Source organism: Nicotiana sylvestris, chromosome 11 (genome assembly GCF_000393655.2).
Source record: "Nicotiana sylvestris chromosome 11, ASM39365v2, whole genome shotgun sequence".
NCBI classification, from domain to species: Eukaryota; Viridiplantae; Streptophyta; class Magnoliopsida; order Solanales; family Solanaceae; genus Nicotiana; species Nicotiana sylvestris.
The window spans coordinates 11364789-11380967 of record NC_091067.1 but is presented as its reverse complement, the minus strand read 5'-3'; the positions used below and the strand labels follow the sequence as shown (position 1 = coordinate 11380967).

General features: G+C 38.9%; 2 protein-coding genes across 2 annotated transcripts; one reads left to right on the top strand and one right to left on the bottom strand.

Annotated features, from left to right (window-relative positions):
- The first annotated feature begins 262 nt into the window (after nt 1-262).
- LOC104234078 (3-isopropylmalate dehydrogenase, chloroplastic) lies at nt 263-4598 on the top strand. Its single transcript, XM_009787573.2, has 6 exons — nt 263-568; nt 1212-1532; nt 1616-1852; nt 2011-2120; nt 2203-2275; nt 4134-4598. Exons 1-6 carry the CDS (start codon nt 407-409, stop codon nt 4323-4325), a joined length of 1095 nt encoding a protein of 364 aa, XP_009785875.1. The 5' UTR covers nt 263-406; the 3' UTR covers nt 4326-4598.
- Nucleotides 4599-5919: 1321 nt separating this feature from the next.
- On the bottom strand, nt 5920-8093 carry LOC104234077 (large ribosomal subunit protein eL39x). The gene is made up of 3 exons (XM_009787572.2): nt 8010-8093; nt 7797-7900; nt 5920-6282 (listed from the first exon to the last, which is right to left on the bottom strand). Exons 1-3 carry the CDS (start codon nt 8010-8012, stop codon nt 6234-6236), a joined length of 156 nt encoding a protein of 51 aa, XP_009785874.1. The 5' UTR covers nt 8013-8093; the 3' UTR covers nt 5920-6233.
- Nucleotides 8094-16179: the final 8086 nt, after the last annotated feature.

Genomic DNA, 16179 nt, shown 5'->3' with positions numbered 1-16179 from the left:
TCGGTAGAAGGAGAAGGAGATCGGAAATTTTAATGGGATAGGGGAAGAGAATGAGATGTATCAAAGTAGAGTGAGAGAAAGAAAATAGTGTAATTGATTAGCGTATATAGTGGCTTAGGGCTAGGAGGTAACTAAAATTAAATATTTTGCTATAAACCTTAAAATGTATCTATATAATATAATTTTTTTAAAATAAATAAAGTGTTAACCTGAGGTAAAAATTCTATTAAAGAACAGCCTTATCATTGGGTCGTGGGCCTTTATTGGTTAGTGGACTTTCACATTCCCAACCCACACAAAGACGATCCAAGCCCTTATAATTCTTCTTTAGGACTTTTACTGAAATATTTCAACTATTTTCTGCAATTGTTGCGTCAGTTGAGAGCAATTCAAAGGATCGAAGACAATGGCTTCTCAGATTGCGAGAAGACTTCTACGTAGCCGCGCTAATTCGTCGTTTAGGTATTTGGATCGGAGCTTCAGTTCGGAGTCCAATTCGAATTTGATTCGCGCTACTCTTTTCCCCGGCGATGGTATTGGCCCTGAGATCGCCGATTCCGTCAGGCAGGTCAGATTCGAAATTGTTCGATTTCCAATGGATCTGATGAATATCAACATATTTGCTTATAATCTGCTCGTTGACATGTAGTAACACACTTATTGCAATGAATAGACCAAAATTTGAACATATTTGGATGTGGTTTATAACCTGCTTCTTTTGGCTCTTTGTTAGTGCTTCATTAAATATCTATATATGTATAATTTTGTTTAACTGTAGTGTTCGGACCAGCTTTGGGATATTTTTACCTCCCGCCAACAAAACTCTGTCCACCAAGGCTTGGACAGATAGAGAAGTAATCACCTAGTGTGTGCGTCATTAAATATATGTTTCTTTTTATAACCGTGGTGTGTGGGCCATCTTTCAGCAGCTCGGCTAATTCCATGCTTGTTGCCTCGCACCAGCTGTCCACCAAGGCTTGGGCAGGAAGAAATCACTTTAGTGTATACTTCTTTAAATAGAGGTTTTTGTATTACTGTGGTGTGTGGCCAAGCTTGTGCGCATCTCGACTAATTACATTGGATACCTGTTGCCTCCCACGAGCAACAGGTACGATGTAACTCTATCTGCCAAGGCTGGGACAGAAGGGAAGAAATCACCTAGTGTTTACTTTTTTAAATAAATGGAGGAATAATTTTTTTAATATCTACAGGTTTTCAAGACTGCTGAGGTACCAATTGAATGGGAAGAACACTATGTGGGGAAGGAGATAGACCCTAGAACCAATAGTTTTCTAACATGGGAGAGTCTTGAATCAGTGAGAAGGAATAAGGTTGGTTTGAAAGGGCCAATGGCCACACCTATTGGGAAAGGTCATCGTTCCTTGAACCTTACATTGAGGAAGGAGTTAAATCTATATGCCAATGTTAGACCTTGCTACAGCCTACCTGGATACAAGACTCGCTATGATGATGTCAATCTCATCACTATCAGGGAAAATACTGAAGGAGAGTACAGTGGCCTTGAACATCAAGTAAGTCTCTCTTCTATACTACTCCCTATTATTTAACAGAAAAATAGCTTAAATTTTCTATTTCATTTGCATTTTGGTATCAGGTCGTAAGGGGTGTGGTCGAAAGTCTCAAGATCATCACTCGTCAAGCAAGCTTAAGGGTTGCGGAGTACGCATTTCACTATGCCAAGGCTCATGGAAGAGAGAGAGTGTCTGCAATTCACAAAGCGAACATCATGCAAAAGACTGATGGTCTTTTCCTTAAGTGTTGCCGAGAGGTAGCAGAGAAGTACCCTGAGATAAAATATGAGGAAGTTGTCATTGACAATTGTTGTATGATGGTACGACTAATCACTTCATTACCATTCTAGTCTTTACATCTTATTTAAATACCTAGAATAAGTTTTACAAGACTATTCAAATGACACCTCTTTTTAAATGTCCATTTCTATCTGGAAATCTCGTTGTGCATGACCTACTTCCCTTTTAATTTTTACAGCTAGTGAAAAATCCAGCACTTTTTGATGTTTTGGTGATGCCTAACCTTTATGGTGACATTATCAGCGACCTTTGTGCTGGTCTGATTGGTGGTTTGGGCTTAACTCCAAGGTATGTGCTTTTTTGACTTTGAATTCTAATGTCCCATTTGAGTTTTTGTTCGGTTTTTTCCTGAAGATGATTTTCCTCACAGTTGCAATATTGGTGAGGGAGGTATTGCTCTTGCTGAGGCTGTGCATGGTTCAGCACCTGATATTGCTGGAAAGGTTTGTATTGAAGTGGGATTTTTTTTCAGAATATTTCTTTTCCTTTCTGCATGCTGGGTCCCTATTTTCCCCCTATATAGCATTGAGCGTGAACAATGAAGACAACTGGAAAATATATTCAGGTATTGGCAGTATTAGTTAAAGCGAATGCTTCATCACTTAAGAAAGTGGTGTGAAGCAAGGGGTCATTTGCTTCTCATAGGTATAGTGAAGCTATGGTGTGTTTCAGAAGGCAAAGCGCAAAGCGATCTCTATCTTGTGTTTTCCCCTTCTTTGTTTATGAACTGTTTGTTAGGAGAATAAAAAATGATACTTGCAGGTAAAGCTAATTACTAGTACTGTTCCTAAAGCAATTAAATATGAAAGTTAGCATTGCAAATTGATCTTTCCTATGCTGATTAATTGAAAACTAAAATCAATTTTTCTATTTAAGTTATCTTGGGCTAGTGAAAGTTACATATTAATACTTAATTTGAGGAGTTGGGATGAATTTGTCTTTTTTGTATATTGGATGTTGAAATTAATGATGTTACTTGGAATTTGTCAAGTATCTTGGGGCTATTGTTCAAGGCAATGGGGAGATTGACGAGGATGTTACTCATCGTATTGGAGCAGGGTGGATGAGATGGAGGCTCGCCTCAGGGGTTTTGTGTGATAAGAATGTGCCACCTGGACTTAAGGGCAAGTTCTACAGAGTGGTGGTTAGAACGACTATGTTGTATGGGGTTGAGTGTTGGCCTATCAAGAAGTCTCATGTCCATAAGATGAAAGTAGCTGAAATGAGGATGGTGAGATGGATGTGTGGGCATTCCAGGAAGGACAGGATTAGGAATGAAGTTATTAAGGACAAGGTAGGTGTGGCATATGTGGAGGACAAGTTGCGGGAATCTAGGTTGAGATGGTTCGGGCATGTGAAGAGGAGAGACATAGATGCTCCGGTCAGGAGGTGTGAGGGGTTGTCCATGGCGGGTCTGCGAAGGGGAAGGGATAGGCCTAAGAGTTTTGGGGAGAGGTTAGTAGGACATGTCATTGCTTCAGCTTACCGATTATATGACCCACGATAGGAAGGTATGGAGGTCAAGAATTAGGGTTGTAGGTTGACAGCTAATAGTGTGTTCCTCCTAGGCTTACCGGTAGTACTAAGACTATTTTTACATTATCTTAGTCATGGTTCGTTATTATTACATGTTGTGTTCGTTGTTGTTGTGGTTGTTGTTGTGTCATTCACGCTCGTCACCATAATACATTGTTGTCATCTTTGTTTAATACTCGGTTGCTTTATCTTTATCTCTACTGTTCTTTAAGCCGAGGGTCTATCGGAAACAACCTCTCTATCTTTATAAGGTAGGGGTAAGGTCTGCGTACGCACTGCCATCCCCAGGCCCCCATTTTATGGGTTTACACTGGGTTTATTGTTGTTGTTATGTACTGAATTGCCATTTATATTTTAATAAGTTCTGGGCTTATATTAAATAAGTGTAGTGCTTCATTTCTTGCTTATAGCTCGAGAGACTTTTTGCTTTTTCCTTTGCGCTTTTCGCTTTTAAGCACACTGCATTGTGAATTGAGAGGGTCCTATTTCTAAATTGGTGTCAGTGACTAAGATGACATCCGATATAAATTGGACTATAAGAATGCAACCATTATGTGCTTGACACTCCTTCGACTATATAGTATGCTGCTAGAGATTCCTCTGCTAAATAGTTGCTTGGAAGATTTTAGATGCCAGTTGTTCATTGAGTTTTGTTCTAAATGTATTTCACTATTTGCGTCATCTGTTATGAGTTGGCATGCCATGCTTATATTTTCCTATTGAATGCTCTGCATTGACTAGACAAACAAACTTTTCTGTGTGCAGAACTTGGCAAATCCAACTGCTTTGCTTTTGAGTGCTGTAACCATGCTACGGCATTTGGAGCTTCATGATAAAGCTGATCGTATCCAAGGTGCTGTCCTAAACACAATTGCAGAGGGGAAGTACCGAACTGGTGATCTTGGTGGTACTTCATCAACTACCGACTTCACAAATGCCATCTGTGACCATCTTTAAACATGCTCGTGCATATGCACATTCAATTTTTGCAATGGTTTGACATAATTTATGTTTGTTCAAATATGCAATTGAAATAATTTATATTTGCTTCTGGTGACGCAAACAACATTACCTTGGGTTTCTCAGAAATATGCATATTAGGACTGGAATTCATTGTCAAAGAATAGCATCCACCACCTGTAATTGGTGACTCATTAGTTTGCAGGGAATAAGAGTTTAATCCTGTAATGCTTCTTGCTGTTCAATTCATAATTTCTTGCTTTTTCATTATCATATTTCTAAGTCTGGTTTTCTTCAGTATCTTGGGTGTGGTGGTGGTGGTGGTGGTGGTGGTCTTCAGTATCTGTAGGAAAATGGCATCTCTGATTGTTTTCGGTTTTTACTGTTGATGTTTCATTCATCGCTATTCATGATTTTCTGCCAACCGTTAGCATGCTTCCTTTTTGTGAAGTTAGTTTAAACATGTCAACTTCGCGCGCAGTTCACAGGAGACGTACTGCGATTTTAATACCAATGTCAGTATTGCAGAATGATAGATAGTCTTTGGTGTCTGAACCTCAGTCCATATGGGTTTACACTATACTTCTTGATTAATATAGATCTGATTTATCACTTGTGTATGGAAATTAGATTACAACATTGGAACATCCAATTAATAACACCGGAAATGTGATTAGAATTCTGTAAGGTCATTTCATCGCATACAAGGTGGGGAGTAGCGAAAGGCGAGGTTTTTTTAGAGTCAAGTTCGAGAACACCTAAGCTTCCTTTCCTTCGATCTGGAGTAGTTTTCCAGTATTTGCAGAAAATTGAATAACTCTTCTGTTTGATGTTAGATTGCAATAGAGTTTTTGTAAAGATAACGTAGTTAATTTTTTCCAAATTTTTAATCAAAGGTCACCCTCAATTTTTTCCTAGATATATCGCACTTTTATTTGGATAAGGAATTCAAACGTAGTTATCTCAAAAACGTCGACAATCATATGAAAATGCAACCAGATTGCATTGTTAAGCACTCATAAAGGCCATAAGAATAGAAGATTGCAAATATGTTCGTGCTTAACTTGAAGGTGCAAGTCAAAACAACACTAGCACCAAACTAAAAATTCTCAAACTGCAAGTAGAACAGGCATATCCATGTTCAAACTGACGACTGTAGAATTTAAGCTGATAAAACCAGCAATTTTAAGGCACTCAACTATGAAGAGAACCTACATGTCCCAGAAAGCACATATTTTGTCAATGCAATGCCATTAGACTTCTCTAACACAAATATGAATGATATAATGCTGGATAGAAGAAAACACATTAGACCACAAGACCAAGAAATTCACAAGGCAGCTTTTCGTTTGAAATATATCTCATAGTACCTATATACAATGACGATTGTTGACACAACTGCCCAGTAGTTTCAACATTAAGGGCCTATTTAGTATGAATGAATATGTTTTTCAATAACAATATTAACCTATGGCAATCATATGTTGACGACATCTTTTAGTATTAATGTCTGACAAATATATCAAATTGTTGAAGACAGGACTAAGAACTAAGATATTGTAGAGGATAATTTAGTTTCTAAAGCACTTCGAACACACAAACCTTAACCTTACACGTGAAAAAGTTCAACATACAAGACTAGTTACACTTTAATGATCAATACTATGAATTTCCATGCACAGGCTCCAATGCTAGAGATTGATCAACAAAGCTTAGTAAATCCAAAAATAGTCATTTACTACAGAAACTCTGCTGAAAATTAAGCTCCAATACTTTTACCAAAACATCAGTAGAAAACTCTACTTGATTTCATTTCAGTATAAGCTCCTAGTAAACAAAAATCAGAAACAACAAAATCTCAGAAAGTTTTCCACAAATGGTTGAACAAAACTCGAGCCCTCCACCTTAAAATCCTAACTTGGTACGCCTCCAGTGCCTGCGCTTCGCATTGTACCTGAAAAACACAACCACAGCATTTTAGCACAGTGAATTAAAATAAAATACAAAGGCTTAATAGCACTTTTAGTTCCTTGATGGCAAATTATAACTTTAATCCTAGTAACATCTGACCAAACAGATTTACCCTTCAATGAACTGAAATCTGAGCTTTTGATCCTTTTGCTTGTCAATATTCACAGATGTATTAGAAATATTAACCGCTTTGCTATTTAATTACTCATGTTTACTTTAAGTTAAGTACTTTTACTCCTTATTTAAGGGTTCTAAAATACTCTAACTACAGACAACAAAGGTAAATAGTGTTGTAAACTACAAGTACAATAGCAAAAATTGAGAAGCAATGAAGGAATGTCCAAATTCATACATGTTCGACAAATAATGGACAGTTACTACCTGCGGAACTAATGCAATTACAGGAAATATGAGGGTCTATAACTAGCTGTTAACATCCTGTGAGGTGTTAATGAAATCAAACAAACTAATTAAACAACACATGACAATCATTAAAACAGGCAGAGAGAGTATGGGAAGACGCGGATTTACCAAATCCAATGCTTCCTAACTTTTAGTCCTTGTGCTATCTAACTAAAAACTCCAATTAATTGAAATGCGAGCTTTCGATCCTTTTGCTTGTGAATAATCACAACCACATTCGAACTAAACCGTTCCTCCATTTAATAACTCATGTGGTAGGATATTGTAGTTCTAAAAATAGTCTAACTATAACATGTTTCCCCGCATATGAAGGGACCAGAAACACACATTTTAACGAGTAATTGAGAGTTAACTGTACACGAAAAGCAGAATTTACTGACAGACCAATAAAAAAAGGTATAAAAAAATTATGTGTGAATGTTCACAAATGCATTAGGATGAACTGTTCCACCAGTTAATTACTCATGCATTAGGATAATAGCGTTCTAAAAATATCTAACCATAACATGTTACCCAGACATAAAAGGGACCCAGAAACACACATTTTGACTAAGTAATTGAAAGTCAACTGTGCACGAAAAGCAGAATTCATCAACAGACAAAAAATGTTATTATTACACCACAAAAAGAAACAAATAAATTATATTGTGAATATTCACAAATGCAGCCGGATTTTTTAACAAGTCCAACATTTAATTACTCATGAGTGAAAGATAATAACAGTTCTAAAAAAGTCTGACCATAACATGTTTCCCACACATAAAGGGACCAGAAACACACATTTTTAAACTAATAATTGAAAGTCAAATGTGCAAGAAAAACAGAATTTACTGGCGGACCAAAAATGCAATTATTATACCACAAAAAAAAAGCAACAAATAAATAAGGGATTTTAACGCATTTGACCGCTCGACCAAAAATAGTTACAGCCCCTACGAGTGAGTGTGCGTGTGTGTGTATATATATATATGTCGGCTATTTTGTTCGGACGGAAGGCTATTTAAGCTAATTTCTCAATAAATTATATAAAACAAGACAGTAGATTTGTAAGATTATTAGCGCAAATGTATATACCTGATGGTGTTGTCAGTCCTCATGCGTATCCAATAAGGAATAGGCCTATTCTGCCTCTGCTTCTTCGCCAGCTTCTTCTTGATCATGAATGTCTTGTGTGACGGCTGCTCAAAATTATAAGAAAAGATCAAAATAAAATAAACAAAATCGGTAAATTAAACAAAGTTTTCGAGCTACTATGTTTATGCTGGAACTTATGGAAAAGGATCTCACCATTTTCACGGTAGGGGACTTCCTCCTCGGAGCTGGAGCTGGAGCTGCTGCTGCTGAAGCTGAAAGACGGACGACCGTATGAGGATTTGGAAAAAAACCCTAGTTTGTGGTTCTTTATAGTGTCTTGCTCGGAGGTGTTTGGGGCCAGTAATCTGGAAGCCCAATAAATGAATACGTTTTGGGCCAGAAATCTGTAAGCCCAATAAGGATGTTTCTGGGCAGCTCAAGCATAATGGAAGAATTAGCCTAAATAGTCACACACTCAGGCACTTAAATTAAAAAAGTCGGCGAACGTATGATTCACATATAATATATGTATAATTAATATTTATCTTATTGAAACTTATTTATCCTCAATATTGAAGTTTTAACTTAATTACAAATTTATATACAATTTATTAATTATATACAAAATAATGTATTAGATTCCAATTTGGGTGAGGAGGAAGAAGAAGTGTCATAGAGAAAACCACTCTTCTGCTCCCAAATTTCTTCTAATGTTCTTTCGTTCCTCTTTGATTTTCAGCGTGTTACCGCGATATCAGTTCATTTTAATGGAGTTGAGATCATTTTTATTATATTGGTGGAAAAAAGGTATGACATGTGGATCATCAGCAAAGTGACAAGTAGCAAATCCAGTTCAGTAAATTAAAAAAATTGAAAAGGCACGAGCGGAATACCCCCGATATTTTGCTATAAAAGCAACTAGACATGATAGCTGGAAGAGAAAAATTAGGTACGGGATGGATGAAAATCATAAAGAGGGAAGGTTCATGAAGCTGTTATAAATAAGGAAAGAAAATTGGCATTGATCGTGGTTATGAAGAATCCTCAATCATTAATGCCACTATTACAATTATATGTAGTAATGGGCAATCAAGACAATTAATGTCATTAACAAACCAGAATTAAGTATGGAAACCGTTGTAATTATGTACCATTATATAAGGACTCGATCATCATTTGTAAAAGCATCCAATTTTTTGTCAATATATGCAATTAGTCTTTTGCTTTATTCAAAAGGTTCAAACCGAAAGTATGGGGGAGATTAGCGATCTACTTTAAGTTCTCTTTCCTTGTATATTATTTCCATTACTCTTTTTATTATCAAGAAAATGAAATAATTTTGGGTATCAATAACCCGATTTCTTCTTGATATTAACTTTGACCGAAAAATCTATTTTTGGATTAAACAAATTGGTTCCGTTACCAGAAAACTGATAATATGTTCACTTTCCAAACTTTACTTTTTAGCAACAAAATATGTCTAGTGTTAACGAGAACAACCACCTGAATCAACAACGTGGAACTCCACCATATCACACACCCATAACTACCCCTCGGCACTCACGAGAAAGTTTACCTGAGAGGTCTGCTTCGCACATTGATAGACAACATGGAAGTGACCAGACCGTTGAGCAAGATGCTTTGAAGCAGTTGATTGCACAACACGTGAATGAAGCACTACATGTTTTTGCCAGAGGATTACCCAACACAGCACAAACTCCACCACTAGTAAATACCACCTTGAAAAATTCGCGTTCGGGACTCGGTAACTCTGGAAGTGGAGAGATGCCCAATGAATCTCGCAATAGAGGGTCAAGTACACTAAATAATTTCAATTTACAAAGTTTAGTACTAACTTTGCAGAAATAGTTGAAGGAGCAAAATGAGCGTATAGAACAAATAACTGCGTGCCTTCTGTGATCAAAAGCCATATTGATAAGTATTCACAACAACCCTAGAAGCCAAGTGCAACACCTTTTGTCAATTCCCAAAAAATTTAAAATGCTTGATATTCCTAAATACGACGGGACATCCACCCACGAGATCACCTTATTGCATTCACTACAGGCATGAAAGGCAATGATTTAACCAAGAAGGAGAAAGAATCAGTTTTGGTTAAGAAATTTGGCGAAACTCTTACAAAATGGGCATTAACATGGTACTCACTCTTACCTAAAAACTCTATTGATTCTTTTGCTGAGCTTGCAAATTCATTTATACAGGCGCATTTGGGGGCTCAAAAAGTTAGAAAAAAGGATGAAGAATATCTTTAAAGTTAAACAGGGGAGTACATAATTGCTCAAAGAATTCGTTGATAGATTCCAACGTGACAGAATAATGTTGTCGCGAGTACCTAATAACTGGGCGGCTATGGCATTTGCAAGCAACTTGAACGAGAAAAGTTCAGAAGCCACGAGGAGGCTAAAAGAAAGTTTGTGGGCGTTTTCTGCAATGACTTGGAACGATGTATACAATCAATACAGCACAAAGTTGCGGATAGAAGAAGATACCATTACATAACTAAGGGTAGATGAAACACCAGGTTCAAGACGCTCGAAATTAGAGAAGATCTGGTAAAAATAGGTACGAGCCTTACATGGGACATATGGGGCAAAATTCCCGACCTAAACAAGAGAATGCGCGATATGATTCAAGATCAAGCCAAAAAGAGGCAAGTTCTTCTTCCAGATTCAAAAAGGAGCGAGACGCACGAAGCAACGATTCCAGTACTCAAGCAAGAATAAGAGATTATAGCTTTAATGTCAGCATCTCTGAATTGGTGGCTATTCTAAGAGGAATGGGAGATAAGGTACGATGACCAAAAGAGATGAGATCAGATCAAAGCAAAAGGAACCCATATTTCTGGTGTGAGTTTCACAATAACCATGGCCATAGAACATCAAACTACAGGCTTTAGCAATGGGAAGTTGAATATCTACTGAAACAAAGTTATCTTACTAATTTGTTTAGTGAGAAAGGGAGACAATCATACATGAAAAATAGGCAAGAACTACTAAAGTCTCCATCACCAAGGAGAACGATAAACGTCATAACCGGAGGAGATGAAGTCAATAGGGTAATGTACACGACTGCAAAAAAGACATCAAAGGTCACTGTCAATGGGAAACGAGTTCACCAAGTCTTGGAAGGTGACAAGATAATGTTTAATGACGTAGATGTAGATGTCTTGATGATCCCTCACAACGATATACTGGTAATATTTTTACTTGTACACGATACTAATGTAAAACGAGTTTGATTGACCCAGGTAGCTCAGTAAATACCATTTTGCTAAGAATGGTAAATGAAATACAAGTTAATGATAAGGTCATACCAAAGGCATGGTTTTATCTAGCTTTGATAATTCAAGCATCATTACGAAAGGAGAAGTTGTATAGGCTACATTTGCAGAATTAGTCATCAAAGATACAAAGTTTCCGGTAATAGACATGGACATATCCTATAATATAATCTTGGAAGGCCATGAATTCATGATATGGATGATGTCCCGTCCACGTTACATCAAGTTATAAAATTCCCTTCATAGTGAGGGACCCGATAAATCTCGGGATATCAACAAGCTTCACAGAGTGTTAATTCAGTGGTGATTGCAAATACAACAGCCAATGATGTAGACGCAAAATAGCAATTAAATAATTTAGTTGGGGATGCTTCTATCTATACCTTAACTGAAAACACACAAGGCCAGATTGATGTGGATTCAAGACCTGATGTCATTCAAGAGCCAAAGGGAAATGAGAACATCAAAACAACCACAGAGGTGCTTGAAGATGTGATATTATTTGTCTGCTGGCCAGATAGAAAAGTTTACATCGAAGCAAATTTGAGCCCAATAATGAAAGGTAAGTTAATTGATTTTTTACGTGCAAACTCAGATTGTTTTGCTTGGTCGCATTCAGATATGACAAGTATACTACTAGAGGTGATGACTCATGGCATTTTGGAGTAGAGTTTCACGTGGATTGAGGTAAGTAACAGTTATAATTCTGGTCCTAAGGATATGAAACCCTAGATTTTGTATCGTGTGATTATTTTGGAGGTGACGCACATGCTAGGTGGAGGACGTGTGGGCGTGCATGGAAGGGATTGCGACTTGGTCCGTCCCGTGAGATTGTAATGTGGAATATCTTACTGTAAACTACGTGTTTCCTCTGTTTTATGGATAGTCAACTGAAATTCATGTTAGAAATCATGCTTAGGCCATATGATATCATTGTTGGGACCCGTTGGGGTCGTGTACTTGTTGAATTAGCTGCTATTTATTGTCTTGTACTCAGTCATGATTTTTACTTGCATACTATACCTCCATCTCTTCTTATTCCTTGTTGATACATGTTATTATCTCTGTTTGGGAAGATTTATATGATTTCAGAGAGCACGAGAGACTAGGGAGGTTGATGACTGAGTGGGGCTTTGGGTCTGATATTGAGATATTGTGACGACCCGGCCAGTCGTCTCATGAGTTACCACTCCATTTCCCCCATTTCTGCTTCTCATTGCTTTGTTTAGTTGTAGTTCATGTGATCGGGTTAGTTGGCTCGGGTTCGGAGAGGTTTTGGTAAGGTTTGAGACACTTAGTCTCTTTTGAGGAATCTTAAGTTGGAAAAGTCAATTGGATTTTGACTTATGAGTTAGAGGGCCCAGATGTGAGTTCTGATGGTTCGGATAGTTTTGGGAGGTGATTTGGGACTTAGGAGCATGATCGGAATGTGTTTTGCAGGTCCGGAGGCTTGAATTGGCGAAAATGGATTTTTGGAGTTTCCGGTTGATAGGTGAGATTTTGATATAGGGGTCAGAATGGAATTTCGAGAGTTGCAGTAGTTTTGTTGTGTCATTTGGGATGTGTGTGCAAAATTTCAGGTCATTCGGACTAATTTTAGTTGGGTTTTTGATCAAGGATAATTTAGAAGATTTTGAAAATTTAGGCTTGAATCTGATGTGTTTTGGTTAATTCGATGTTGTTTGAGGTGTTTTGAAGATTGTTATAAGTTTGAACAAGTTTATGGGATATGTTTGTGCTTTTGGTTGAGGTCCCGGGGGCCTCGGGTTATTTTCGGATGGTTGACGGAGAGTTGGAATTTTTGGTGAAGCTGCAGAATTTTCTGCCTCTGTTGTTTACGCACCTGCGGATTGGGGACTGCAGGTGCGATGCCGCAGATGCGAGGAAAGGACTGTAGAAGCGGTCAAGGAGGTGAAGGGCGCGCACCTGCGATGGTGCAGGTGCGGCTACTTGGTCGCAGGTGCGATTTTTGGACTTTTAAGTGAAAGCAACAGAAGCAGCTGATTAACCGCAAATGCGGTACCGTAGAAGCGGTATCTGAGCCATAATTCCGCTGGGCCAGAAGGTATATATTTTTTTCTTCGCGAAATTTTGATAAGTTCTCCATTTTTGAAGACGGGAAGCGAGCTAGGGCAATGATTTCAAGGGAAAATCGAAGGGAATCAGTTGGGTAAGTTCCCTAAGCTTCATTATTTGGGTTTATGATCATTTTTTCATTGTTTAATCATGGTATTAGTGGAGATTAAGGAAGAAAATTGGGGATTAGGGCTTGAGATTAAGAGACCTTAAAATGGAAATTTGAGGGGTCATTTGGACTCCGATTTCAGTGTTCTTGGTATGTATGAACTCGTGGGAGGATAAGGATACTATTGTTGTGATTTTTATCGAGTTCGAGACGTGGGCCCGGGGGTCGAGTTTGGCCAATTTTGGGATTTTTGGTATAATTTGATTTATTTCGCATGGGCTTCGTCTCTTTAGCCTATTATAATGTTATGATTTTGATTTTGGGTAGATTCGGCACGAGTTGAGACCGATGCAAGAGGAAAAGGCATCACGAAGTAGTATTTTCATCCGATTTGAGGTAAGTAACCATTGTAAATGTGGAACTGAGGGTACAAAACCCTTTTTGAATTGTTTTAATAAATGCGGTGATGCACATGCTAGGTGACGAGTGTGTGGGCGTGCACCGGTAGGGATTGTGACTTGGTCCGTCCCATAGCAACTATTAAGCCGCGTATTTGGTTTGAAATCTTAAAATATTCCGTACTTTAGACATTCACATTGTATTATGTCTTGTATGTTATGTTTGGGGCCTTGTGCTGACCTGTTGAGATCCTTAGGGGCATTTTTACTGTTTTCCTCACTCTATCTGTTTTAAAGCATATCCTCAGTCATGTTTCTACCTATTTATTGTTTAAAACTGGTTTTATCACTCTACTTCTTAAATGTGAGGACTGTTTGGACTGAGTTTCCCTAAATTCTACTGTTATGCCCGAGTGATTGTGAGGTTAATGACTGAGAGAGGTCGAGGACCTAATGGTGATTATATATATAAATTATGGATCGGGCTGCACGCCGCAACGATACTTATATGGATCGGCCTGCACGACGCAGAAATATATATATTGGATCGGGCTGCGCGCCACAGCGATATGATGCTTGGGCTGTAGGAGTCCCTCCGGAGTCTGTACACCCCCAGTGAGCATAGTCGACTATAAACTATGGATCGGGCTGCACGCCGCAACAGTTACTATGATTATTACTATTATGAGATAACAATGAGCCTGAGTGCTGAGAGTGAGTACTGAGTGACGAGAGCTGAGTCACGAGTGACGTAGAGGCTACCCAAAAGGCCATATTCTGAGTGATATCTTGCCCGAGGGGCCCACTTATGATATTTTTGTTGATTTCACTCTCCTTTTAAAATAAGCCTCTGCTGAAAATTGTTAAGTAGATGATTTCAAGTAATTCCAATTGAAACTGAAGATTTTATGACGAAACTGGTTTTAAACCGTGGAGTTTGATCGGCTATTATGTTGTTTACTCCTTTATATGAATTTATCTGTTCGTCACTACTTTCAGACCTTATTTACTTTAGTTACTTACTAAGTTGGCGTACTCACGTTACTCCCTTCACCGTGTGTGCAGATCCAGGTGCCCGAGCGGCAGAGTGAGGGTCCTCAGCATTATCAGAGATTTGCTAGAGATTTGCAAGGTAGCTGCATGGCATCCGCAACCCTACTTTCTTCCTTTATCCTTGTTTTCCGCATTTTAGACTTGTTTTGTATCAGACAATCAGATTTGTATATTTTGAGTCTCTAGACTCGTGATACCAAATGTGTGGGCTATGTTGGTTTACTGTTTTATTGATTTCCGCATATTTTAGTTGTTTTAAACATTTCTTATGAAAAAATTGAGATTTAAACTCGTGTTAGAAAATGGTTTTATAAAAGAAAAGGGCTATGATTAATGTTTGGGTTGGCTTGCCTAGTAATATGATACGCGTCATCACGACCGGGTTTTGGGGTCGTGACAAGTTGGTATCAGAGCCTAGGTTACATAGGTCTCGCGAGTCATGAGCCGGTTTAGTAGAGTCTCGCGGATCGGTATGGAGACGTTTGTACTTATCCTCGGGAGGGTGCAGAACCTTTAGGAAAAGTTTCATATTCTTGAAACTCTTGTCGTACGAATCTGTTGATCCGAGTACTAAATTTCTGTTATTCCATTCTCTCATAGATAGCGAGGACACATGCTACCAGCCAGGATGGACGACCACCAGTACCACTAGTTGTGGCCACTAGAGGTCGAGGATGTAGTCGAGGCCGTGGTAGGGGCAGAGCATCTAGGGCAGCACCTGCAGATCTACCAGCTGCCCTAGTTCAGGATCAGGTCCCAGTTGTGGATGTTACAGCAGCACCAGCTCAGGCACCAGTTGTGCCTATTGTGATTCCAAGCTTTCAGGAGGATTTAACAGTGTGTACCGGTTTGGCTCAGGCGGTCTCAGTTACTACGATCGCAGCTACTTTTTAGGCCGGGAGAGGCACCCAGACTCCCGTTGCTCGCACACCTAAGCAGGTTGTGCAGGGACTCCAGACACCGGGGGCACCTCCAACCCAGCTGGTTGTACCAGCTCAGGAGTACGTGGTACTAGTTATGTCGGACGACGAGCAGCGTCGATTAGAGAGGTTTGGTAGACTTCAGCCTCCGACTTTTAGTGGTGTAGAGGGCGAGGATGCCCAGGGTTTCTTGGATAAGTGCCAGAGGATGCTTCGTACAACGTGTATTCTAGAGAACAGTGGTGTAGCATTCACTACCTTTTAGTTTTCTGGAGCTGCCTTTACTTGGTGGGAGGCTTATGAGAGGCGTAGGCCTATTGGTGCAGCGCCCCTTACCTGGCAGCAATTCTCTGTTCTCTTTCTGGAGAATTATGTGCCACAGTCTCGCCGAGAGGTGCTGCACAGGCAGTTCGAGTAGTTTGTCAGGGAGAGATTACTATGACACAGTATGAGATGTGGTTCTCTAAGTTAGCTCGTCAGGCGGTCTGGTTGGTTCCCACAGATCGAGAGAGGATTAGGAGGTTCG